The 20,003-nt window shown below is 42.4% G+C and overlaps 1 protein-coding gene across 8 annotated transcripts in view; it reads left to right on the top strand.

The window, feature by feature from the left end:
* Nucleotides 1-19,197, top strand: part of CDKL2 (cyclin dependent kinase like 2) — a 35,581-nt gene extending 16,384 nt beyond the window's left edge. For 5 of the 8 annotated variants that reach the window (XM_061590979.1, XM_061590982.1, XM_061590976.1 and 2 more), the window contains 8 exons: nucleotides 6,724-6,812; nucleotides 7,655-7,778; nucleotides 9,064-9,356; nucleotides 10,435-10,528; nucleotides 14,867-14,929; nucleotides 16,030-16,147; nucleotides 17,185-17,291; nucleotides 17,850-19,197. In XM_061590979.1, the coding sequence (XP_061446963.1) occupies nucleotides 6,724-6,812; nucleotides 7,655-7,778; nucleotides 9,064-9,356; nucleotides 10,435-10,528; nucleotides 14,867-14,929; nucleotides 16,030-16,147; nucleotides 17,185-17,291; nucleotides 17,850-17,948 (987 nt within the window). In that variant the 3' untranslated portion in view covers nucleotides 17,949-19,197. The remainder of the gene's footprint in view (nucleotides 1-6,723; nucleotides 6,813-7,654; nucleotides 7,779-9,063; nucleotides 9,357-10,434; nucleotides 10,529-14,866; nucleotides 14,930-16,029; nucleotides 16,148-17,184; nucleotides 17,292-17,849) is intronic. The other 3 variants (XM_061590980.1, XM_061590981.1, XM_061590983.1) reach the window with 3 other exon arrangements.
* The last annotated feature ends 806 nt before the right edge of the window (nucleotides 19,198-20,003 follow it).

The raw sequence follows: 20,003 nt of genomic DNA, 5'->3' as shown, positions 1-20,003 counted from the left end.
GACTGTTCCATAGTTCGGGGGCCACCACTGAGAAGGCCCTAGATCTTGTCATCACCCTCCGGGCCTCCCTGTGAGTTGGAACCCGGAGGAGGGCCTTCGTAGCAGAACGTAGTGCACGGGCCGGTTCATATCGGAAGAGGCGTTCCGCAAGGTATCGTGGTCCCGCACCGTATAAGGCTTTATAGGTTAATACCAACACTTTGAATCTAGCCCGGAAACATATTGGCAACCAGTGCAAGCTGGCCAGAACAGGTGTTATATGCTCGGACCGCTTGGTCCTTGTCAGCAATCTGGCCGCCGCATTTTGCACTAGTTGTAGCTTCCGAACTGTCTTCAAAGGTAGCCCTACGTAAAGCGCATTACAGTAATCCAAACGTGAGGTTACCAGAGCATGTACCACTGATGTAAGGTCCTCTTTACTCAAATAGGGACGTAGCTGGGCTACCAACCGAAGTTGGTAAAACGCATTCCTAACCACCGAGGCTACTTGAGCCTCAAGTGAGAGGGAAGAGTCTAAAAAGACTCCCAGACTACGAACCCGCTCCTTTAGGGGGAGTGTAACCCCGTCCAGGACAGGGTATATATCCACCATCCGATCAGAGAACCCGTCCACCAACAGCATCTCAGTCTTGTCTGGATTGAGCTTCAGTTTGTTAACTCTCATCCAGTCCATTGTCGAGGCCAGGCAACGGTTCAGCAAATCGACAGCCTCACCTGAAGAAGATGAAAAGGAGAAGTAGAGCTGCGTGTCATCAGCATACTGATGACAACGCACTCCAAAACTCCTGATGACCTCTCCCAACGGCTTCATGTAGATATTAAAAAGCAGGGGGGACAAAACTGACCCCTGCGGGACCCCATATTGGAGAGCCCGCGGTGTCGAGCAATGTTCCCCAAGCACTACCTTCTGGAGACGACCCGCCAAGTAGGAGCGGAACCACTGCCAAGCAGTACCTCCAACTCCCAACTCCGCGAGCCTCTCCAGAAGGATACCATGGTCGATGGTATCAAAAGCCTCTGAGAGATCAAGGAGAATCAACAGAGTTACACTCCCTCTGTCTTTTTCCCGACATAGGTCATCGTACAGGGCGACCAAGGCTGTCTCGGTGCCAAAACCGGGCCTAAAACCCGATTGAAATGGATCTAGATAATCAGTTTCATCCAATAGCGCCTGGAGCTGGCCAGCAACCACCCGTTCCAAGACCTTGCCCAGGAATGGAACATTCGCCACTGGCCTGTAGCTGTTAAAATTGTCTGGGTCCAAGGAAGGCTTTTTCAGGAGTGGTCTCACCACTGCCTCTTTCAGACAGCCCGGGACCACTCCCTCTCGTAAAGAGGCATTTATCACTTCCTTGGCCCAGCTACCTGTTCCATTCCTACTAGTTTTTATCAGCCAGGAGGGGCAAGGATCCAGTACCGAAGTGGTTGCACGTACCTGTCCAAGCACCTTGTCCACGTCCTCGAGTTGAACCAACTGAAGCTCATCCAACAAAACAGGACAAGACTGTGCTCCGGACATCTCACTAGGATCTACTGCTATAACTTGAGAGTCTAGGTCCTGGCGGATACATGAGATCTTATTCTGGAAGTGATCGGCAAACTGATTACAGCGGGCCTCCGATGATTCCACTGTGTCCGGAGGGTTTGAATGGAGAAGCCCCCGGACAACTCGAAAGAGCTCTGCTGGGCGGCAAAGAGATGATTTAATAGTGGCAGCAAAATGATGTTTTTTAGCTGCCTTCACTGCTCCTACATAGAGCTTAGTCGAAGCACTAACCAGCGCATAATTGTATCCGTCGGGAGTTCGTCTCCATTTCCGCTCAAGCCTCCTCCTATCTTGCTTCATCGCTCTCAGCTCCGGAGTATACCATGGAGCTGTATGAGCTCTACACAGGAGAGGGCGTGCAGGAGCGATCGTGTTTACAGCCCGGGTCATCTCCGTATTCCACAGAGCGACCAGGGCTTCAGCAGGAGCGCCAGTCCTATCAGCCGGAAAATCCCCCAGAGCCCTTTGAAAACCTTCAGGATCCATTAGTCTCCGGGGGCGGACCATTTTAATAAGTCCCCCACCCTTGCAGAGGGAAGAGGTTACTGAAAGTCTAAACTTCAGCAAGCAGTGGTCTGTCCATGACAAAGGGAGTGTTGTAAAACTCCCCACATCCAGATCACTTTCCCCATGCTCAGTAGCAAAAACAAGGTCTAGAGTGTGCCCCGATACATGTGTTGGACCACTAACATATTGAGACAGCCCCATGGCTGTCATGGAAGCCATGAAGTCCTGAGCCGCGCCGGACAAAGTGGTCTCGGCATGAATGTTGAAATCCCCCAGTACTATTAGTCTGGGGGACCTCAACAATATAAAATACACCCCTGTCTCAGCTCCTTTCTGATGGGGAAACCAATTGGTTTCTCCATGGTCTGTCCTTACAGTAGCCTCTTATCCAGAGTATAGGTTGCACATCAGAACAATCAGATACTGTGGAGCCCCCGTTTCTTTTAAAGCATTCCATAATTTTTCATGATCTACACAATCAAAGGCTTTGCTGTAACCAGAGTGATTCTGGCCCTCAGGACATAGTAGAGTCATCGGTGACCTGCTGTGATGAGTTTGCTGGACACTTCTAGAATAAGATCTTATGCATCTGCCGGGACTTAGACTCCCAGTTTATAGCAGCTGATCCTAGTGAGGTGTCCGGAGCACAGTCTTGTCATGTTTTATTGGATGAGTTTCAGTTGGTTCAGCTCGAGGACGTGGACAAGGTGCTTGGACAGGTGCGGGCAACCACTTCGGTACTAGATCCTTGCCCCTCTTGGCTTATAAAAACTAGCAGAGATGGAACAGCTGGCTGGCCCAGGGAAGTGATAAATGCCTGTTTACGAGAGGGAGTGGTCCCTGGCCGTCTGAAAGAGGCGGCAGTGAGACCACTTCTGAAAAAGCCTTCCTTGGACCCAGACAATTTCAACAGCTACAGACTAGTAGCGAACGTTCCATTTCTGGGCAAGATCTTGGAACGAGTGGTTGCTGGCCAGCTCCAGGCGCTGTTGGATGAAACTGATTATCTAGACCCATTTCAATCGGGTTTTAGGCCCGGTTTTGGCACCGAGACAGCCTTGGTCGCCCTGTATGATGACCTATGTCGGGAGAGGGACGGAGGGAGTGTAACTCTGTTGATTCTCCTTGATCTCTCAGCGGCTTTTGATACCATCGACCATGGTATCCTTCTGGAGAGGCTCGCGGAGTTGGGAGTTGGTGGTACTGCTTGGCAGTGGTTCCGCTCCTACTTGGCGGGTCGTCTCCAGAAGGTAGTGCTTGGGGAACACTCCTCGACACCGTGGGTTCTCCAGTGTGGAGTCCCACAGGGGTCAGTTCTGTCTCCCATGATTTTCAACATCTACATGAAGCCGTTGGGTGCGGTCATCAGGAGTTTTGGGGTGCGTTGTCATCAGTACGCTGATGACACGCAACTCTACTTCTCCTTTTCATCTTCAGGTGAGGCTGTCAATGTGCTGAACCATTGCCTAGCCGCGATAATGGACTGGATGAGAGCTAACAAACTGAGGCTCAATCCAGACAAGACTGAGATGCTGTTGGTGCGTGGTTTCTCTGATCAGGTGGTGGATATACACCCTGTCCTGGACGGGGTTACACTCCCCCTAAAGGAGCGGGTTCGTAGTCTGGGAGTCTTTTTAGATCCTTCCCTGTCACTTGAGGCTCAAGTAGCCTCGGTGGCACGGAATGCGTTCTACCAACTTCGGTTGGTAGCCCAACTGCGTCCCTACCTGAGTAGGGAGGACCTCACATCAGTGGTACATGCTCTGGTAACCTCGTGATTGGATTACTGCAATGCGCTCTACGTAGGGCTGCCTCTGAAGACAGTCCGGAAGCTACAGCTTGTGCAAAATGCGGTGGCCAGACTGATAACGTGGACCAAGCGGTCCGAACACATAACACCTGTTCTGGCCCGCTTGCACTGGCTTCCAATATGCTTCCGGGCCAGATTCAAAGTGCTGGTTTTAACCTATAAAGCCTTATACGGCGCGGGACCACAATACCTGCTGGAACGCCTCTCCCGATATGAACCTGCCCATACACTACGTTCTACATCGAAGGCCCTCCTCCAAGTTCCGACTCATAGAGAAGCTCGGAGGGTGATAACTAGAACTAGGGCCTTCTCAGTGGTGGCCCCCGAACTCTGGAACAGTCTCCCTGATGAGGTGCACTTGGCGCCAACGTTACTGTCTTTCCGGCGCCAAGTCAAAACCTTCCTCTTTGCTAAGGCATTTTAATCTAACTTAATTTAGTTTTAATATATGTTGTAATTGCTTTTAGTTTTCTTATTCTTTTACATTGTTGTATTTTACTATGGAATTTTTGTATATTTTTGCACTTTGTTGTACACCGCCCAGAGAGCTATGCTAGTTGGGCGGTATAAAAATCAAATAAATAAATAATTTTCTTCTGAAATTCCATGGTCTGTTCCATTAACCAATGTATGTTTGCGATATGATCTCTGCTGCCTCTTCCCTTTCTAAATCTAGCTTGGAAATGTGGCATTTCTCGCTCTATATCTGGTAAGAGCCTTTGTTGTAGAGTCTTGAGCATTACTTTACTTGCATGGGATATTAAGGCAATGGTTTGATAATTACTTCATTTTCTGGGAATCCCCTTTCTTTGGAATTGGGATGTATATTGAATGCTTCCAGTCTGTGGGCCATTGCTTTATTTTCCATATTTGTTGACAACTTTTTGTTAAAATTTGGAGATTCCGTCTCAGTAACTGTAGCAACTCTGTTGGTGCTCCATCTATTCCTGATTATTTGTTTCTTCCAAGTATTTTAAGATACTCACATTCTAAAATTTCTGGTTCTTCATACGGTTCCTCTGTGAATGAATCTCATCCTTGCATCTCTTTTGTATAATTCTTCTATGTAATTGCTTCCATCTTCCTTTTATTTTATCTCAGTCAGTCAATGTGTTCCCCTGTTGATTATTCAAGACCCCTACTCTTGGTTTAAATTTTCCTTTAATTTCTCTAATCTTTTGGAATAAGGCCTACCTTTTTTATTATCCTCTTCTATTTCTATATAAAAACTATTGTAATAGTTCTCTTTGTCCCTATATACTACTCACTGTATTATTGCAGTTAGGGTTCTAACCGTGTTTGTCTCCTTTTGCTTTTGCTTTCCTTCTATCTTTAACCATTTTAAGAGTTTTGTCAGTCATCCATTGAGGTTTTTCTTTCTTTTTAGTTAGCGGTATTGTCTTTTGCATTCTTCCCTGATAATGTCTCTGACTTCAATCCGTAGTTCTTCTGGTTCTCTATCAACTAATTTTAAAGTCTTCCTTTTGATCTTTATATTCTTCTGGGATGTTATTTAAATGATATTTTGACATTATGATTGCTTTGTTCTTTAGTGTAGCTCTGACTTTCGATATGACCAGTTCATGATCTATACCGCAGTTTGCTCCTAGTCTTGGTTTTGCAGAAAGTATGGAACTTCTCCATCTTCTGCTTCCAATTATATAATTGATTTGATTCCTATATTGACCATTTGGTGATGTCCACGTGTACAGTCATATTTTTGGTTGCTCAAAAGATGTGTTTGCAAGAAACAAATTATTGGCTTCACAGAATTCACTGCTGTACGTCTTTCTCCTGCTTCATTTCTATCTCCTAAGCCCCATTTTCCCACAATTTCTAGTTCTCCTCTGTTCCCTACTTTGCATTCCAGCCCACTTGATTATCAGAACATCCTGTTTTGCTGTCTGATCAATTTCTTCCAGTACTTCTGCATAAAATATCTCCATTTCCTCTTCTCTGTTTGCCATGGGAGCATAGACTTGGATGATGGCTTTGTTGATAGGTTTTGCATTAAATCTCATTGATATCACTTGCTCAGACCTTGTGTTATACCTCCTAATTGCTTTTGCTACATCACTTCTCAATATTAGAGCAACCCTGCTAGGAGTCTATCTTCTTAGTCTAGACTCCTGACGGCATTGCTCTCAGTTTGAGAGTGTTGAAGACTCTCAAACCCCCTCACCACGTTAAAGTGTGCATCCGGGGGGGGGATTCTTAATCACATGGCCAAAATTCTTTTAAGGAAGGGCAGTAGCAATAATTTAAGTGCTTCTTGAGTGCCAGAACTGAAGGAGCAAATAAATGCTAACTAGAAGAGAGTTCCACAACTGTAGGACCAATGTCAAGAAAGGCCTGTCTCTTGTCCTCATCAGCCTGACCAATTCCACCAGTGGTCACGTTATGTGATATATGCAATTATGTCCCAGCCATAGTTTCTGTCTGACAACTGAGGGACCTAACCTTGAAGGCTGCACTTCATACCTTCACATAAATTAATGGCAGATCATGTTACTTTCTTTTTATTATTGTTATTGAAATAAGGAGTTAATGGGCAGGATCCAGAGAGCAATTTTAGGCATGTTTGAGATGTGCAGTGGAATTTGTGCCTTTATTTTTTTCCTTGGAATCTCCACCACTACAACCATATCATCACAAAATGTCTTTAAAAGTCCTCTCCATTTCAAGTGTTTGTTATGTGGTATGGAAAGATTACTGTTTGAGAAACACAACCTGAAACTTTGGGTGTGCAGAATTAGTGACGTTGTTCTTTGGATCTTGCCAATATCAGTGAAATTGAGCCTTTGAGAATTTTTGTTTGATTTCAATGTGTCAACAAGAAAACCTTTTAATCTTATTTCAGCAATGTCTACAGACTGATCCAGAAAAAAGGCCGTCCTGTGCTGAGCTGCTGCAGTGCAATCTATTTAACAAAGATTGTTTTGCTGAAAGGTGGGTTTACTTTCCTTGTTCAGAGGGGGCTATGCCTTGAAAGGAAAGTATATTGAGATTTCCTAAGTGTGTAGGAAATTCTCCCCCTAACATGCACAACCCAGCTCCATTTTATGGTGCAACTAAACATTGATGGGAATATGGGATTACAAAACTGTGCAAAGCAGGGAGGGAGGATTTTCAAGAGAGAAGTGGTGGGTGAGAAGGACAGTGCTTAACCCTTCCCCTGTCTGCCACTTTTCTTGTGCAGTTCCTATCTCTGGCCGTTGATTGGAAAACCTGGTCTCGGAGCCCAGCTTGGGGGAATCAAAGCTTTCTGGGGGGATGGGTGCTTAACCTTTCGTTAAGCACTCCTGACCCTCCTTTCACTCCTTCATTGCAAATCTCACCTCTCTTCCTGCTTTCCATGTCAGAGGCAAACACCTATTTTGAAATTCCGCATTTGCTGCCAGAGGTCTAGTAGCAGCCTTATATGGCCCCCAAAAATGATTCTGAGCTGAGAAAAAAATATGGGAAGAGGAGAGCAGTCGAGTATAATCTGTGAATTTAAATTTAAGGGTAATATGTATGCTTCTTGAACTGCTCTTGTCCTCTTCCCTTCTAAAATGCTGGAGTTCACATATATTGGAATTTCTCTTCTTGCCTCCAAGGGTTGCTTTTGTTGTTTTACCTCACAGGTTTGTTGTGATGTTAAAATTGAGGCAGCATATATTAACCAAAGTCCTTGCAAGAAGGGAGAGGATTCCAGCGTTAGTGTGATGTGTTCCAAATGTTGTATATTGGGCAGTTAATATAAGTTTCATTTTGTATGTGTGCTCTTCTTTAAATAACAAAAAATAAAGGTTTGCTCAGGAACTTAAAGCAAAGATTCAGAAAGAAAGAGACCATCCTTTGCCCAAGAAATCAAAAATAAGCAGGAAAGAAAAAGATGATTCTGGTCATGAAAGAAAAATGCTTGTAATCCAGGTTTGTGGAACTTGGTTTATTTTTTTCATATTCAAATATGAGCATATGAAGATGCCTTATTCTGAGTCAGGCCATCTAGTCCAGTCTTGCCTACGTTCCTGGATACCTGTTAATGTCAGGCAAAGCTGTAGAGGACTTTGTTTTAAACATTTTGCATAGATCAATGTGAGGTTCGACTACAGTAACCTGAAGAGTTCATCTGGGTCTGGCTGTAGCAGTCTGTTGCATGCTTCTTTCTCTGCACTCTTTCCTGCTTTCAAGAACCATCGTTAGCAGTTTTTGAAATAGGATGCTCCTGTTTGATCTATGAGGGGTTTGGATAGAGGTTTGGATAATGTTATAAATGACAGAAGAAAACTAAGACTGACCTAACTGTGCCTTAATTTGAAAACTAATATTTTCTAAAAGATAATAGTTTTTAAGAGATTTAAACAGAGGACTATCTTGAAAGTTCTTCCAGAGTATTTTTTAAATTAAGTCAAATACTACTTGTATTTTAGGGTTCTAAATTTTATGTTTTTGACATTTGAGAAAATGGTCTTATGATTCTTACAAGGAATCAGAAAACTTACTTAAATCTGCATACCCTTTAAAAATGTATACCATCTAATCTCATGTAAATGAATACACTGAACTTCATGCATATCCTAGCTGTGTATAAGGAAATGGTCATGCTGATCCCTTTGAGACCCATTCAGAAGAAAGTTGGTCTATAGAACAATCTGATATACCCAGATTTGCTGCCACATAATATGTGGAAAGACTCTGCTTTAACCCTGTGAAATGTATGTTTGGCTTTTCATTAGTGTCGATGAGAAAACAAACTGAATTCCCCTAACATTATACTGAGTGTTTCTCTAGTCCCTAAAGCTCAATCCGGCTTTCTAGCTGCAGGATATCACCGTATCTCTACCTGCCCCATCCGTATCATCACATGTGACACAAGGTGTGGGGGAAGTGGGTGTTTGGCAAAAACAGTCTTGTGGGCCCAAGGGAGGCCTGGCAGGCCAAATTTGACCCACAGGATAGAAGTTCCCTACTCCTGCTCTAGTGTGTACCAGGGTAATATCTGTAACTGTAGGATGGAGAATTTGAACTGTGACTGATACCTTTTGTAGATGGAAAGAAGTGTTGTCCTATTTCTCCCTTTAATTACCCTGGTTTTCCTAGCTGATACTGATTTTTAAGGAATATCAGCCTTCTGCATCCTTCATTTTAGGGCTTCACATCAATTTTCACTTGTGCTCGTTTTTTTAGCACTATGATGCTTGTAATTTTGAAACAGGACTTCAGCGTGGATTCAAAGATCAAAGACTCCAAGCTGTTCAGAATTAAATTGTCCACAGTTGACAAAGAGAAATCGGACAGATCTTCAAATACGAGTTTCCTATATGAGAATGGAGCTGGACAGGTCAAAGCTATTCCTCCCAAAACTTTGAAAGATTCAAGTAGCAATCTGGATTATGTAAAAACTCCCAGCATGGTGATTCCTCCCATTACACAAAATTATTCTACCATATTATCCAGCATCAGTGGAAACCCTGGCATTGGGTCAAAAGTGGGAACCCATAATTACAGGTACAAAATCACAGTAAAATATCAAAAATTATGTCTACCTCATTCTGCAAGAAGTGTGTGTGTGTGTGTGTGGGGGGGGAATTGAGGGCTTAAGCATGGCTTTCCTGAAGCCACCCAAAAAGATTTGTAGATGAGGCGAGACTTCAGCCAGGGGATTCACACAACTTCTGGTTTATGTTGAACTGAGTGGAGTCTGTCCTGTTGAGGCAAGGCTGTGGTTTGCTTTCCTGGGTTCAATTGTCAGTATACATTTTTGTAACAAGGGGCCATTTCACATATGACACATACTGAATGTGCTTAAAAGTATTTCATATTCCCTATAATGGTTTTCAATACGTGAGTTCTCTACAATCATGGTTTTTAATATGTGGGTACCCCTCACATAACTCCCATTTACTGTGCTAGAGTGGAAGGTAAACCACTGACAAGTTATTTATGCATATTGATAAAAAAATTAAATTTGTTAATTAAGTATTATGTGCTTATACTTCTTACTTGTGGGCTTTCCAAAAGCATCTGGCTGTCCGCTGTAGGAAACAGCATGGCAGTCTAGATAGGACTTTGATTTGATCCAACAGGGTCAACATTAAAGATCAGTAAACTATGGATTGAGAGTGGATCTTGCTTTTTTTAGTTCTCTGAAGGCTTGCAGAGAAGCAGGACATCCTTGGTTCTGGCCAAGGGGTAAACTGCTCCACTCTTTGAAGTGGAAGGCTAAGCAACCCATGTGATTGATAGGAAAGCAGTTGCTAGCACACACTACCTTACTCCGCAATAAATCTTCTAGTCTTTTAAGGTGTCACATAACTCTTTGCTGCTGAGAACCAAGCCAGTCCCTATCAGCCTAACTCTGCCCTAGGCTTGCTTGCTTTGTTTAATTTATTCCATGGAGCCCCTAGGTGGTCTCCTATGCAGGTACTTGAAGCAGACCTACTTGCTTCAGCAAAGTTGCTACATAATGTACCTTCAGACCGTACCCGGGACAGCTAGTCACAGTAAAGTGTGATGTAATGTTTGGCAATGGATTTTTAAATATATTGTTGATCACAATCTCTGAATTTTTTGTTGGCATTTCTAGGATTGATGAGAAGACTAAAAAATATTTCAACCCTTTCATAAAGCAAGGCAAAAAATCGCCAGTAAGGCACTATAGTGTAAACTTGACAGCATCGGTAAGGTGTTTTAAAATTCTTTAATGAAACCATTGAAAGCAATAAAAACATTTCACAAGTGTTATGTACTTATCACCTTGTTCTTAAGGTCTGTTCCAGATTTTGAATTCATTCCCTTTCTCTTTGTTTGGGAGTTGGTCAGTCTGGAACAGATCTTCTCCAATTAACACGCATGCCTGCATCTGCACTTCCAGTCCAACATATTTTACTTGAAGGGAAGGTCTATAGCTCATTGGCAGAGCACATGTTTCTCCACTGGGCACCAGGACACCCCAAAATGGGTATTGCCTTCCTCTCCTGTTGCTTGAGGCAGGAAAGAGTCAACACTCCAAACGACTCTCACTTCAGCCCCTCCCACGGAGTATTAGTTCGTTTTCCTGCCTTGCTTGAGCGGTACTGTATTCGCCTTTCTTTGCTATTTTGATTTCTTGTATCTGAATGCCATTTTGAGTGGTTTGCGTTTGAGTGTTTTTCACAGAAATGTTCTAAGGAATTTTTGTGCATGTCTGAGTGACTGTCAAGTGTCTGTCGATCAGTTATTATTATATCATTGATCAGTTTATTATATCATTACCCTAAGCACTTGATTCCCTAAATTAATTACCTTGACAATTAGCTGAGATGTTCAAATTAATTCTGTTTTCATTTAATGAATTCTCTGGCTTGATTCAACTAGTTACTGAGCAGTAGGTTCCGGAGATTCAGAACAAAACAAAATACTATTCCTGCTGGTGGTGAAATGCCTAAGGATCAGACAAAGAAGGTGCATCAGAGCACTCTGAAAAATTAAAAATAGTGCAGAAAGCAGCCCAGTCAGAGAAGAAAATGATGGTTAAAAACACAAGCTGTGACAGCGCACATGGAGGCGGCCACCGTTTTGAGCAGCAGAAAACAACCTCACAGGCAGTGAGTGATCCATAAACTCTTACGGTAGCAGAGAAAGTGACCAGTAACATGCATAAAAGCCTGACAAGCCTTACAAATGCGGTAGCAGACCAATTGGGGAGGGAAAATGCCACCAAAATTAAGGAAAAAAAGAAGACATTAGTTTTATCAACAGAGCAGCTTACATGGGAGAGAAAAGCCAGCAGTGAGTAATGAGGTGCTCTCCAAGGATGAAAGGGCTCCAGAGCCACTGGTCATTTTCTGTTCAGATTCAGAGGAGGAAGATGAGTTCACTGGATTAAATATGCAGAACTTCTACAGTACTGTTCAGCTACAATACGAATTATGCTCCACCTCTGGTCAAAACCAGTAGTAACAGCATAAATATTCAACATAGGCAGATAATGTGGTCTCTGCTGCCATCTCCTGTCACAATCAGGAATTTCAGCAGGTGGAACCTTTTCATTTATGCCCTGCTGCATTAGATCACATGATTAGAGGATCTCTGATGGCTGATATTTCTGCAGGACTAGCTGCATTTCACCATTTTTTTCAAGTTGTATCTGCACAAGCACAGCAAGTTTCACAAGAACACCCTGCAACAGTGAATAAGCAATTACCTTTCAATACATTGCAGCTCATTGCTCATTTGAATCAGCCAGTTAATGCTGTTAATGAGCAACAGGAGCTACTGAGAACACGTGCAAATGCCTGACTGGACCTACATGACGTGTCTAGAGATAGAGCGCGGAGGCTGATAGCACAGAGGTCTGGCAGACAAAACACTGATGCACAACAGATTGTGAATGATGATTCACTTTTCTCACTGGAGGAAGACAGAGGAACGGAGTGATGGTTCACAGGTGGAAGAGCAGCCAACCTCGGGGCTTTTCCTTAATGCTCACTACATGCAAGGCTATGGCAGCATTATAGATTTAAAGGACACAGTGACTGAGCAGGCACCTTCTACATCTAGGAAGCCACTGTGCTTCCAGAAACAAAGCCTTAACAACAAGGTCAAAGTGCCATCACTACTCAAAAAAATTGTGAAATCAGAAAGGGAATTAGCAATTCAGCCCTCCTCTATGTGACAACCTTTCATGTACTTGAAGAGTGCTATCATATCTCCCCTCTGTCTTCTCCTCTCAAGGCTAAACAGGCCCAGTTCTTTCAGTCTCTCCCCATCGGGCTTTGTTTCGAGTCCTCTGATCATCTTCGTTGCCCTCCTCTGAACCCGTTCCAGTTTGTCTGCATCCTTCTTGAAGTGTGGAGACCAGAACTGGATGCAGTATTCAAGATGAGGCCTAACCAGTGCTGAATAGAGGGGAACTAATACTTTACGTGATTTGGAAACTATACTTCTGTTAATGCAGCCTAATATAGCATTTGCCTTTTTTGCAACCACATCACACTGTTGGCTCATATTTAGCTTGTGATCAACGACAATTCCAAGATCCTTCTCACATGTCGTATTGCTGAGCCAAGTATCCCCCATTTTATAACTGTGCATTTGGTTTCTTTTTCCTAAGTGTAGAACTTTGCATTTATCCCTGTTGAATTTCATTCTGTTGTTTTCAACCCAATGCTCCAGCCTGTCAAGGTCCCTTTGAATTTTGTTTCTGTCTTCCACGGTATTAGCTATGCCCCCCAATTTTGTACACCTGCACCTGCCATTGGGTATTGTGGCACATTCAACACAAACAGCAGCTGCTACTACAGCATATTGAACAAATGTACCTCTACAAGAGGCTTGTCAGACAGCCACTTGGGTAAACTCGAATACATTTACCAAGCACTTTAAGACAGACATTTATGCCTTTGTGGAGGCAGCCTTTGGGAGGTGAGTTCTTCTGCAGGTGCTGCTGGATCATTAAGAGGCACGTACCCACCCTACAGAAGGTCAGCTCTGGAACATCCCACTTGAGGATGTCCTGGTGCCCACTGGAGAAGGAACCGTTTTACTCACCAGAAAGCTGTTTCTCTGAGGGCAGCAGGACAGCACCAAGGCCCACCCTGGCGTGTAACACAAGGACAAATAACACAAGGAAAGATGGATGGAGGTTGAAGGGTCAGGGGACTGACCGAGTAGATTTAGAAGTTTGTTTCATGTTGGCTGCAATTCAATATTATTTTGCATTGTTTTGTTAAGTGTTTTTCTCTGTTATAAGTGTAATACATTTAAGCTTGGCCAGATGGCAAACTAATACTCCATGGGAGGGGCTGGGGTGAGAATGTTTGGAATGTTAACTCTTTCTTGCCTCATGCAAAGGAGAGGAAGACAATACCCACTTGGTGATGTCCTGGTGCCCCCAGAGAAACACATTCCTTTGCATGCAGAAAGTCCTAAGTTCATTCCTTGGCATCTCCAGGCAGGACTGGGAGAGACCTCTACCCGAAACTCTGGACAGCCGTTGCCAGTCAGTGTAGACAATACGGAGCTAGATAGTCTGACTCTATATGATAGCTTTCTATGTTTCTATGAAATTTAAATTTCACTTATTTCAGTAGGACCCATTTTCTAGCCTTGTCTATTTAGTGTGACCAGAAGGGTAACCATCAGATTTACAGGTTTGATGAGAGAATTTACAAAGCACATTGTTTGTTTGTATATGATTTAAAATATTTACAGCCTACTCTTCATTATCAAAAAGGCATCCCAGAGCAGGTTACAACATTAAATTCTTGTTACACAAACATAATAATAATAATAATAATAATAATAAAAATATATAAGCAGCAATAAAAACATTTCATCAGAGTAAATTGGCATCACTGGCCATTGGACTATTCAGCATGAAAGGAGGGATGTACAAGTGTACAACATGCTCCGTTCTAATCCGGTAACAACACTATCCATGCCAATAAAACGTGTACCTCCACTGTGTTTTTGTATCTGCATGCATAAAAATCTAGGTACAGGCTGTAACAGTGCTACACAAATCTGCCTTGCACTGAATTAGACCATTGGCCTACCTAGTCCAGTATTGTCTGTTCCTGGACTTTTTCTCAGCCCTGTTCTCTGGGATTGTTTTAGCTAGAAGTACCAGAGATTGAAACTGAGGCCTTTTGTGTGTAAAGCATATGGTACACATATACTGTACCAGTGAGCTATGCTCCTTCTGCATTATCATTGGGACAAACATATGAGGCTATTGATCAGACAACTGGTAATTCTAGTCTGACTTCTAAGGTCCCACTTACAGGTCTTTCCCGTCCTTGTTACTGAGGAGGATCCTTTTAACTGTAGATGCCATAGAGTGAATTTGGAAATCTTCGATGTGTATGCTTTAGTTTGAGCCCTTCTGCAATATCTTCTCCCCCTCGTCCATTGGTGGTAGTCCTTCGGAGACATGCATGTCTGTTTTTATTTTATTTAAAGCTTTTTTACTTCACTCTTCAGCCAAAAAGAGCAGCTTACATAAAACAAGTTAAAATATTGGTTCCTGCCTGCAGGCTTACACTCTAAAAGGCAAAACGCTAAAGAAAGAGGAGGGGGAGGAAAAGAAACAAATTCAGGTACCAATTCTTAACGTTACCAAAAGTTACTTGAATAAAATTTAGTTACAAATTAACAAAATAAAATAAATTTATCCTTTTCTTTCCACAATATTTGCGTGGACGCATTTCATGACACTATTCCAATTTGTCCCAAAATTCCATCATTTTGGTGGTGATTTGGTTTCACAATCTAGACTCCTTTTGAATAGCCTCTCTTGGAAGCTATTGGTCCAAATCCCATTTCCTGCATGGAGATTAGCATAACTGGATAAAATCTATCCTTAATAATTCCTGTCTTGGGCAGAGCAAATAGAAAGCCAGAGACAGTGTATGAGCAAGGGGAAAGCGGTTGGGAGAGTTAAGGTATGCTTCTACTGATCACACACTCTGTCCTCTTGAGCTTGGTATTCGTCCTTTAATATGATTGAATTTACCAAGCCTTGAATACATTTCTGCAATAGACTGTAGTCTCGCATTGTTCCTTGGTGGGAGAGTGGTCCATGTGTAGCAACTAGGAGGACTATCTTTCTTGGATGCAATGCAAGCTTTCAGGTTTTCTTAACAGGAAAATGGTATCCATGTGTTTGACTGATTTGACTCTTGAATCAGAAAACCAAATTTATGCTGTAAAATTTATAAAGAAACAAGTTATACCTGCAACAGAATGTTGCATTGTGGAGAATTCATGTTCAGGATGCCAGCCAGCCATGCCCTCTTCAAGCTTATTCCATTGCATTCCCCTTTCCACCAGTTTTCTGTCCCCCCTCCCCAACAGCCAGCCCGCACTTGTAGCCACTGAACATGCTCAGTCCTCATCGAACTGGTTTTGGGTTCCCTTAGGATTTCCACCCCTATATATTGTTTGCACATTAGCAAACCTTGGGGTTTGCCTTAGCCTGCTCATATATCACCCTCTTGTGAGTGGACACTGCCATTGAAGCTACATAAGGATCCATATTTGGAGAATGAGTTTGCTGTTGAAGCAGAAGTTGGTGCTCTGTATAATCTCTGTTTGTTATGGAGAGTGGCCTTTAAAAAGATTAAATATAGATTGTGGATTAATTTTTTTTAAGCAGCGTTCCCTATTTCATTTGTATCAATTCACTGTTTCGTAATAGGTCTCAAGTGAAAACAGCATGCTTCAAACAAACAAGAAAAGATGGGAGTTCTCCAGAACAGATGTACATTTGCCAGAGCTTAACTATAGCCATCTCCCTGAACTCAAAGGTGTGGACGGTAAGAGTTTGTAATAGATAAACCTATTCAACCGATTCTGGGATCCAAAGCTAAATAATAAAAGGTAAAGGTGTCCCCGCACTTGTAGTGCGAGTCTTTTCCGACTCTTAGGGTGACGTCTTGCGATGTTTACTAAGCAGACCATATATATGGGGTGGGATTGCCAGTTTCGTCCCCGGCCTTTCTTTACCCCCCAGCGTATGCCGTGTACTCATTTTACCGACCATGGATGGATGCAAGGCTGAGTGGACCTCGACCCCTTTTACTGGAGATTCGACTTCCTCCTTTCGTTGGAATCGAACTCCGGCCGTGAGCAGAGCTTCAGCTGCGTTACCTCCGCTTACCACTCTGCGCCACGGAGGATCTTTACTAAATAATAACAATACTCAAAAATAAATAGAAAAAACATGAACCATCAAAGGGCTCTCTGAAATAAGCCTGTCCATAGCCAAGTAAAATTGTGTACATAAATGATTGAAGTTCCAGGAGAAACACCAAAGCTGTGAACTAGCAGTCAAGACATGCTTTCTGAGATTTAGTTGTGATGCTCTACATACCTGGGATACTGCTTGAAATTATTCATGTGGTTCCAGCTTGCACAGGTATCACATTTTTAGAATGTGCTATCATGTTTATCTATCTGTACAAATCCTCAGTCCATGATGGTCCCCCATCTGTTTGTGCTCCAATTGCAAGGAATCATGGTGCCGTCCTGCTTACCTGGCAAGAGTGATTGTTAGCCCAGATTTTTCCATCTCATGTGATCCCTGCTTTTTGTGCTGTTACTTCCACAATAAGGGAGTGGGAACAGGAGAAAAAAATCCATATGTATGTATCCAAGTAAGCAAACATGAACCATGTTTAGTTAAAGCCTAGTAAGGATCAAGTGGCTTGCAAATAACTTTTAATGTTTGAGTTGAATAAAAGGAAAAACATATGTTATGATATGAGCCACAGGAAAAAGAAATAGTAGTTTTGCAAAAGAAAAATGATGTTTATGTAAAAACAAAAATATGTTGTGTTTCCCTCATACATAGCTCGGAATTCCAGATTTCTGAAGAAAGAAAACAAAATTGTTTCAGAGTCTCGCATGCCATCACTTGCCACAATAGATCTTCAGAACTCAAGCCTAGCCATGCACCAGGTACTAAATTACTCTGAGTTGAGGAAGGAGTGGAGATGTCCTTAGCTTATTGTAAAAAAGTGAGCTGGGAAGTCATTTCTGTGAGGTGCATATCTCTGCAGTCTATAGGACTGGCTTCCTTCAAAGGAGTGGCCCTTAGAGTGGCCAAGCCATATAGGTCTAGGTAGAACCCATTTGGCTCCTAGTCCATGAACTACTTTCTTATCTCTCTTTTCCAGAGCAGCATATCATTCTCATTTTGCTATAGTACATTTTCTTGGGGGTATGGTAGGGAAATTTTAATAATATATACTAAGGTTGGGTTATGATGTGTGTTGCAAGGATGGTATCCAAATTGTCAGTGTGGTTGGCATTCATGCTGGTTGAACAGAATTGTTTTACCCAAATAAAAGACTACTTGCCTTTTAGTTGCATATAAATACACTTGACCTGTCTCAAATTCAATGGCAGCCAACCCTTTATTCAACAATTTGCATTCATATGATTGTCAGTAGTATGTTTATGGAAGAAAATGGGCTTTGGGCAAGTCACTCTCTTTCAACCTGATTTACTTCAAAGATGTGGAGTTGTGAAGATGACATGACCCCTGCTCAGTCAATTAAGCTAAATGTGAAGAAGAATACAGAACTGCAATCAAAACCAGCAGCTGAGGGTTGAGTCCCCTTCCTCTTGCCCCCATCAACAGCCAATACTATGGACTGGGGTGAGAATATAACGTCATGCTGACTATTGAATTGCATCATGAGGAAATTAGACATGGTTGAAAGAAGAGCAGGACTCAAGTATGACAAAGATTCAGGCCAATGTTTTAGGAACAGAAGTAGTAGGGGGAATTGCTGCCTTGCATCACTAAATATCCAAAGCTGGTGGAGGGCAAGAACAAGCAGGGAGAGACGCCTGTGGGAACTAGAATGAAGCTTAAACCAGAAATGTGTGCATTTGTTAATGTTAAAAAACGTTTGGGATGGGTGGAGAGCTGGTGTAGTGTGGCTATGGGACCAACCTACATCTCACAAAGTCTCCATTTCAAATCCTACCTCTGCCGTGAATTCACTAGAGACAAGCCACTCAGTCCCCATCTGTAATACGGGGATAATACTGACCTACCTTGCAAGGTTGTTAGAAGGATTGCAACAAGATAATTGTGAAGTGCTAAGAACATTCAAAAGCTCAATATAGATACAAATTCTAAGTACTAGTATGATGTTTATCAGACACACTTTCTATTAGGAAGTTTTTACTGCTCTGATTTCAAGCTGTGCTCAGTGTCATCTTTAGAAGTGTATTGTTGTAAACCCACCTTTAAAACGAAACACCAATTTTGGGGCTAGGATAGAAAATCATTCCTGTTATCCTCAGTCCTGTCCCCTTTATCTGACATGAGCTGTTGCCTTTTACTTTGGAAAGCATTTCTTGCTGATCTATTAAATTTAGTGTATATTTTTTAATGTAATATACTATCAGAGGAATCTTTTATACTGGATTGTTTTTTAATTCACTGATGGCAACATGCTTTTTACATGTGATGCTTGTTTTGATGCTGCTGTTGCAGCTTATGGCTAATAAACAATACTATGTGTGCCAGAAATACTCTGCCTTCCTTATGGAGAGTGGAAGGAACTGCCTTTGCCTGGAGAAACGTCAAGTCAAGATTTATGGTGAAACCAGTGTATGTAGAATATAAAATGTTTAACTCCTTTGTGGATTGTAAGATGTGTTTATTTTACATCTGAAACCTCTCCAGAGTGACATGAAGTAGCATAATCTTTCTACAAAAATATACCTCTCCCCTTCATAGTGTTACCACAAAAGTACTATTCTGATTCCAACACTTGTTTAATAACCTGTAATTTCTAAGCACTGTGGTTTGCAGTGTTCAAACATGTACATCTTATTCTTGTAAATAAAAGCCTTAATCAAATTTCTGTCTGGCTTTGATTAGTATTTTGATTTTTTTTTTTAAATCAGTGTTGGTGAAACTAATTTGAGCAGGTTAGCGTCAGTGGGTGGTATTCAACCCAGTCCTGCTCAGAGTAGAATCATTGAAGTTAGTGGACATGACTAACAGGTTCATTAATTTCAGTGGATCTACTTTGAGTAGGACTTAGTTGACTACCACCTAGTCCTTTTTTAATTACATGGTCCTACCATGCAGTGTATCAGACTAGTTGAATAGCAGCTCTAAATGACATAGACTCTTAAGAATGTGTAGATTTTAAAACCGCAAATATTTTAAAGACTTTCCATGTACAGTAATGATACATTGTCTAAATGTCCTGATAGGTTTGGACAAGCCCTTTATATTTTCTTACTGTAATTCATCTGTATTCCTCTAGTAAGTAGTTGCCCATGTGTGCAAATTCAAAGCCTCAAGTAGAGTGATGTGGTCTTATTGCTAACTTGTGAGCTCAGAAATTCTGATACTGGGTAGGGCCAGGGGGCAGAATAGGCAGGCTTCAGCATGAGAAAAGCACATAGAAAAAATCAAGCACATTCTCTACTTGCCCCTGTGCCCAATACAGGGGTTCTCAGTTTGTGTATTTGGGGATGGGGGGAGAAGGAGCTGTGCAGGCAAGTGGAGGTCAGATTTAGCCCCATAGTATCACTGCCAAATTGTCATGTTGCTTTCCTACTAGTGCTGTGATAAAATTTCAAAATAGTGAAAGGGGGGGGAGCAACCCTAATTGCATAGTCTCCCTTCAGCTGCTGGCC

The sequence above is a fragment of the Rhineura floridana genome, chromosome 11 (assembly GCF_030035675.1).
Source record: "Rhineura floridana isolate rRhiFlo1 chromosome 11, rRhiFlo1.hap2, whole genome shotgun sequence".
Lineage (NCBI taxonomy): Eukaryota > Metazoa > Chordata > Lepidosauria > Squamata > Rhineuridae > Rhineura > Rhineura floridana.
This window is presented reverse-complemented; position numbering and strand designations above follow the sequence as displayed.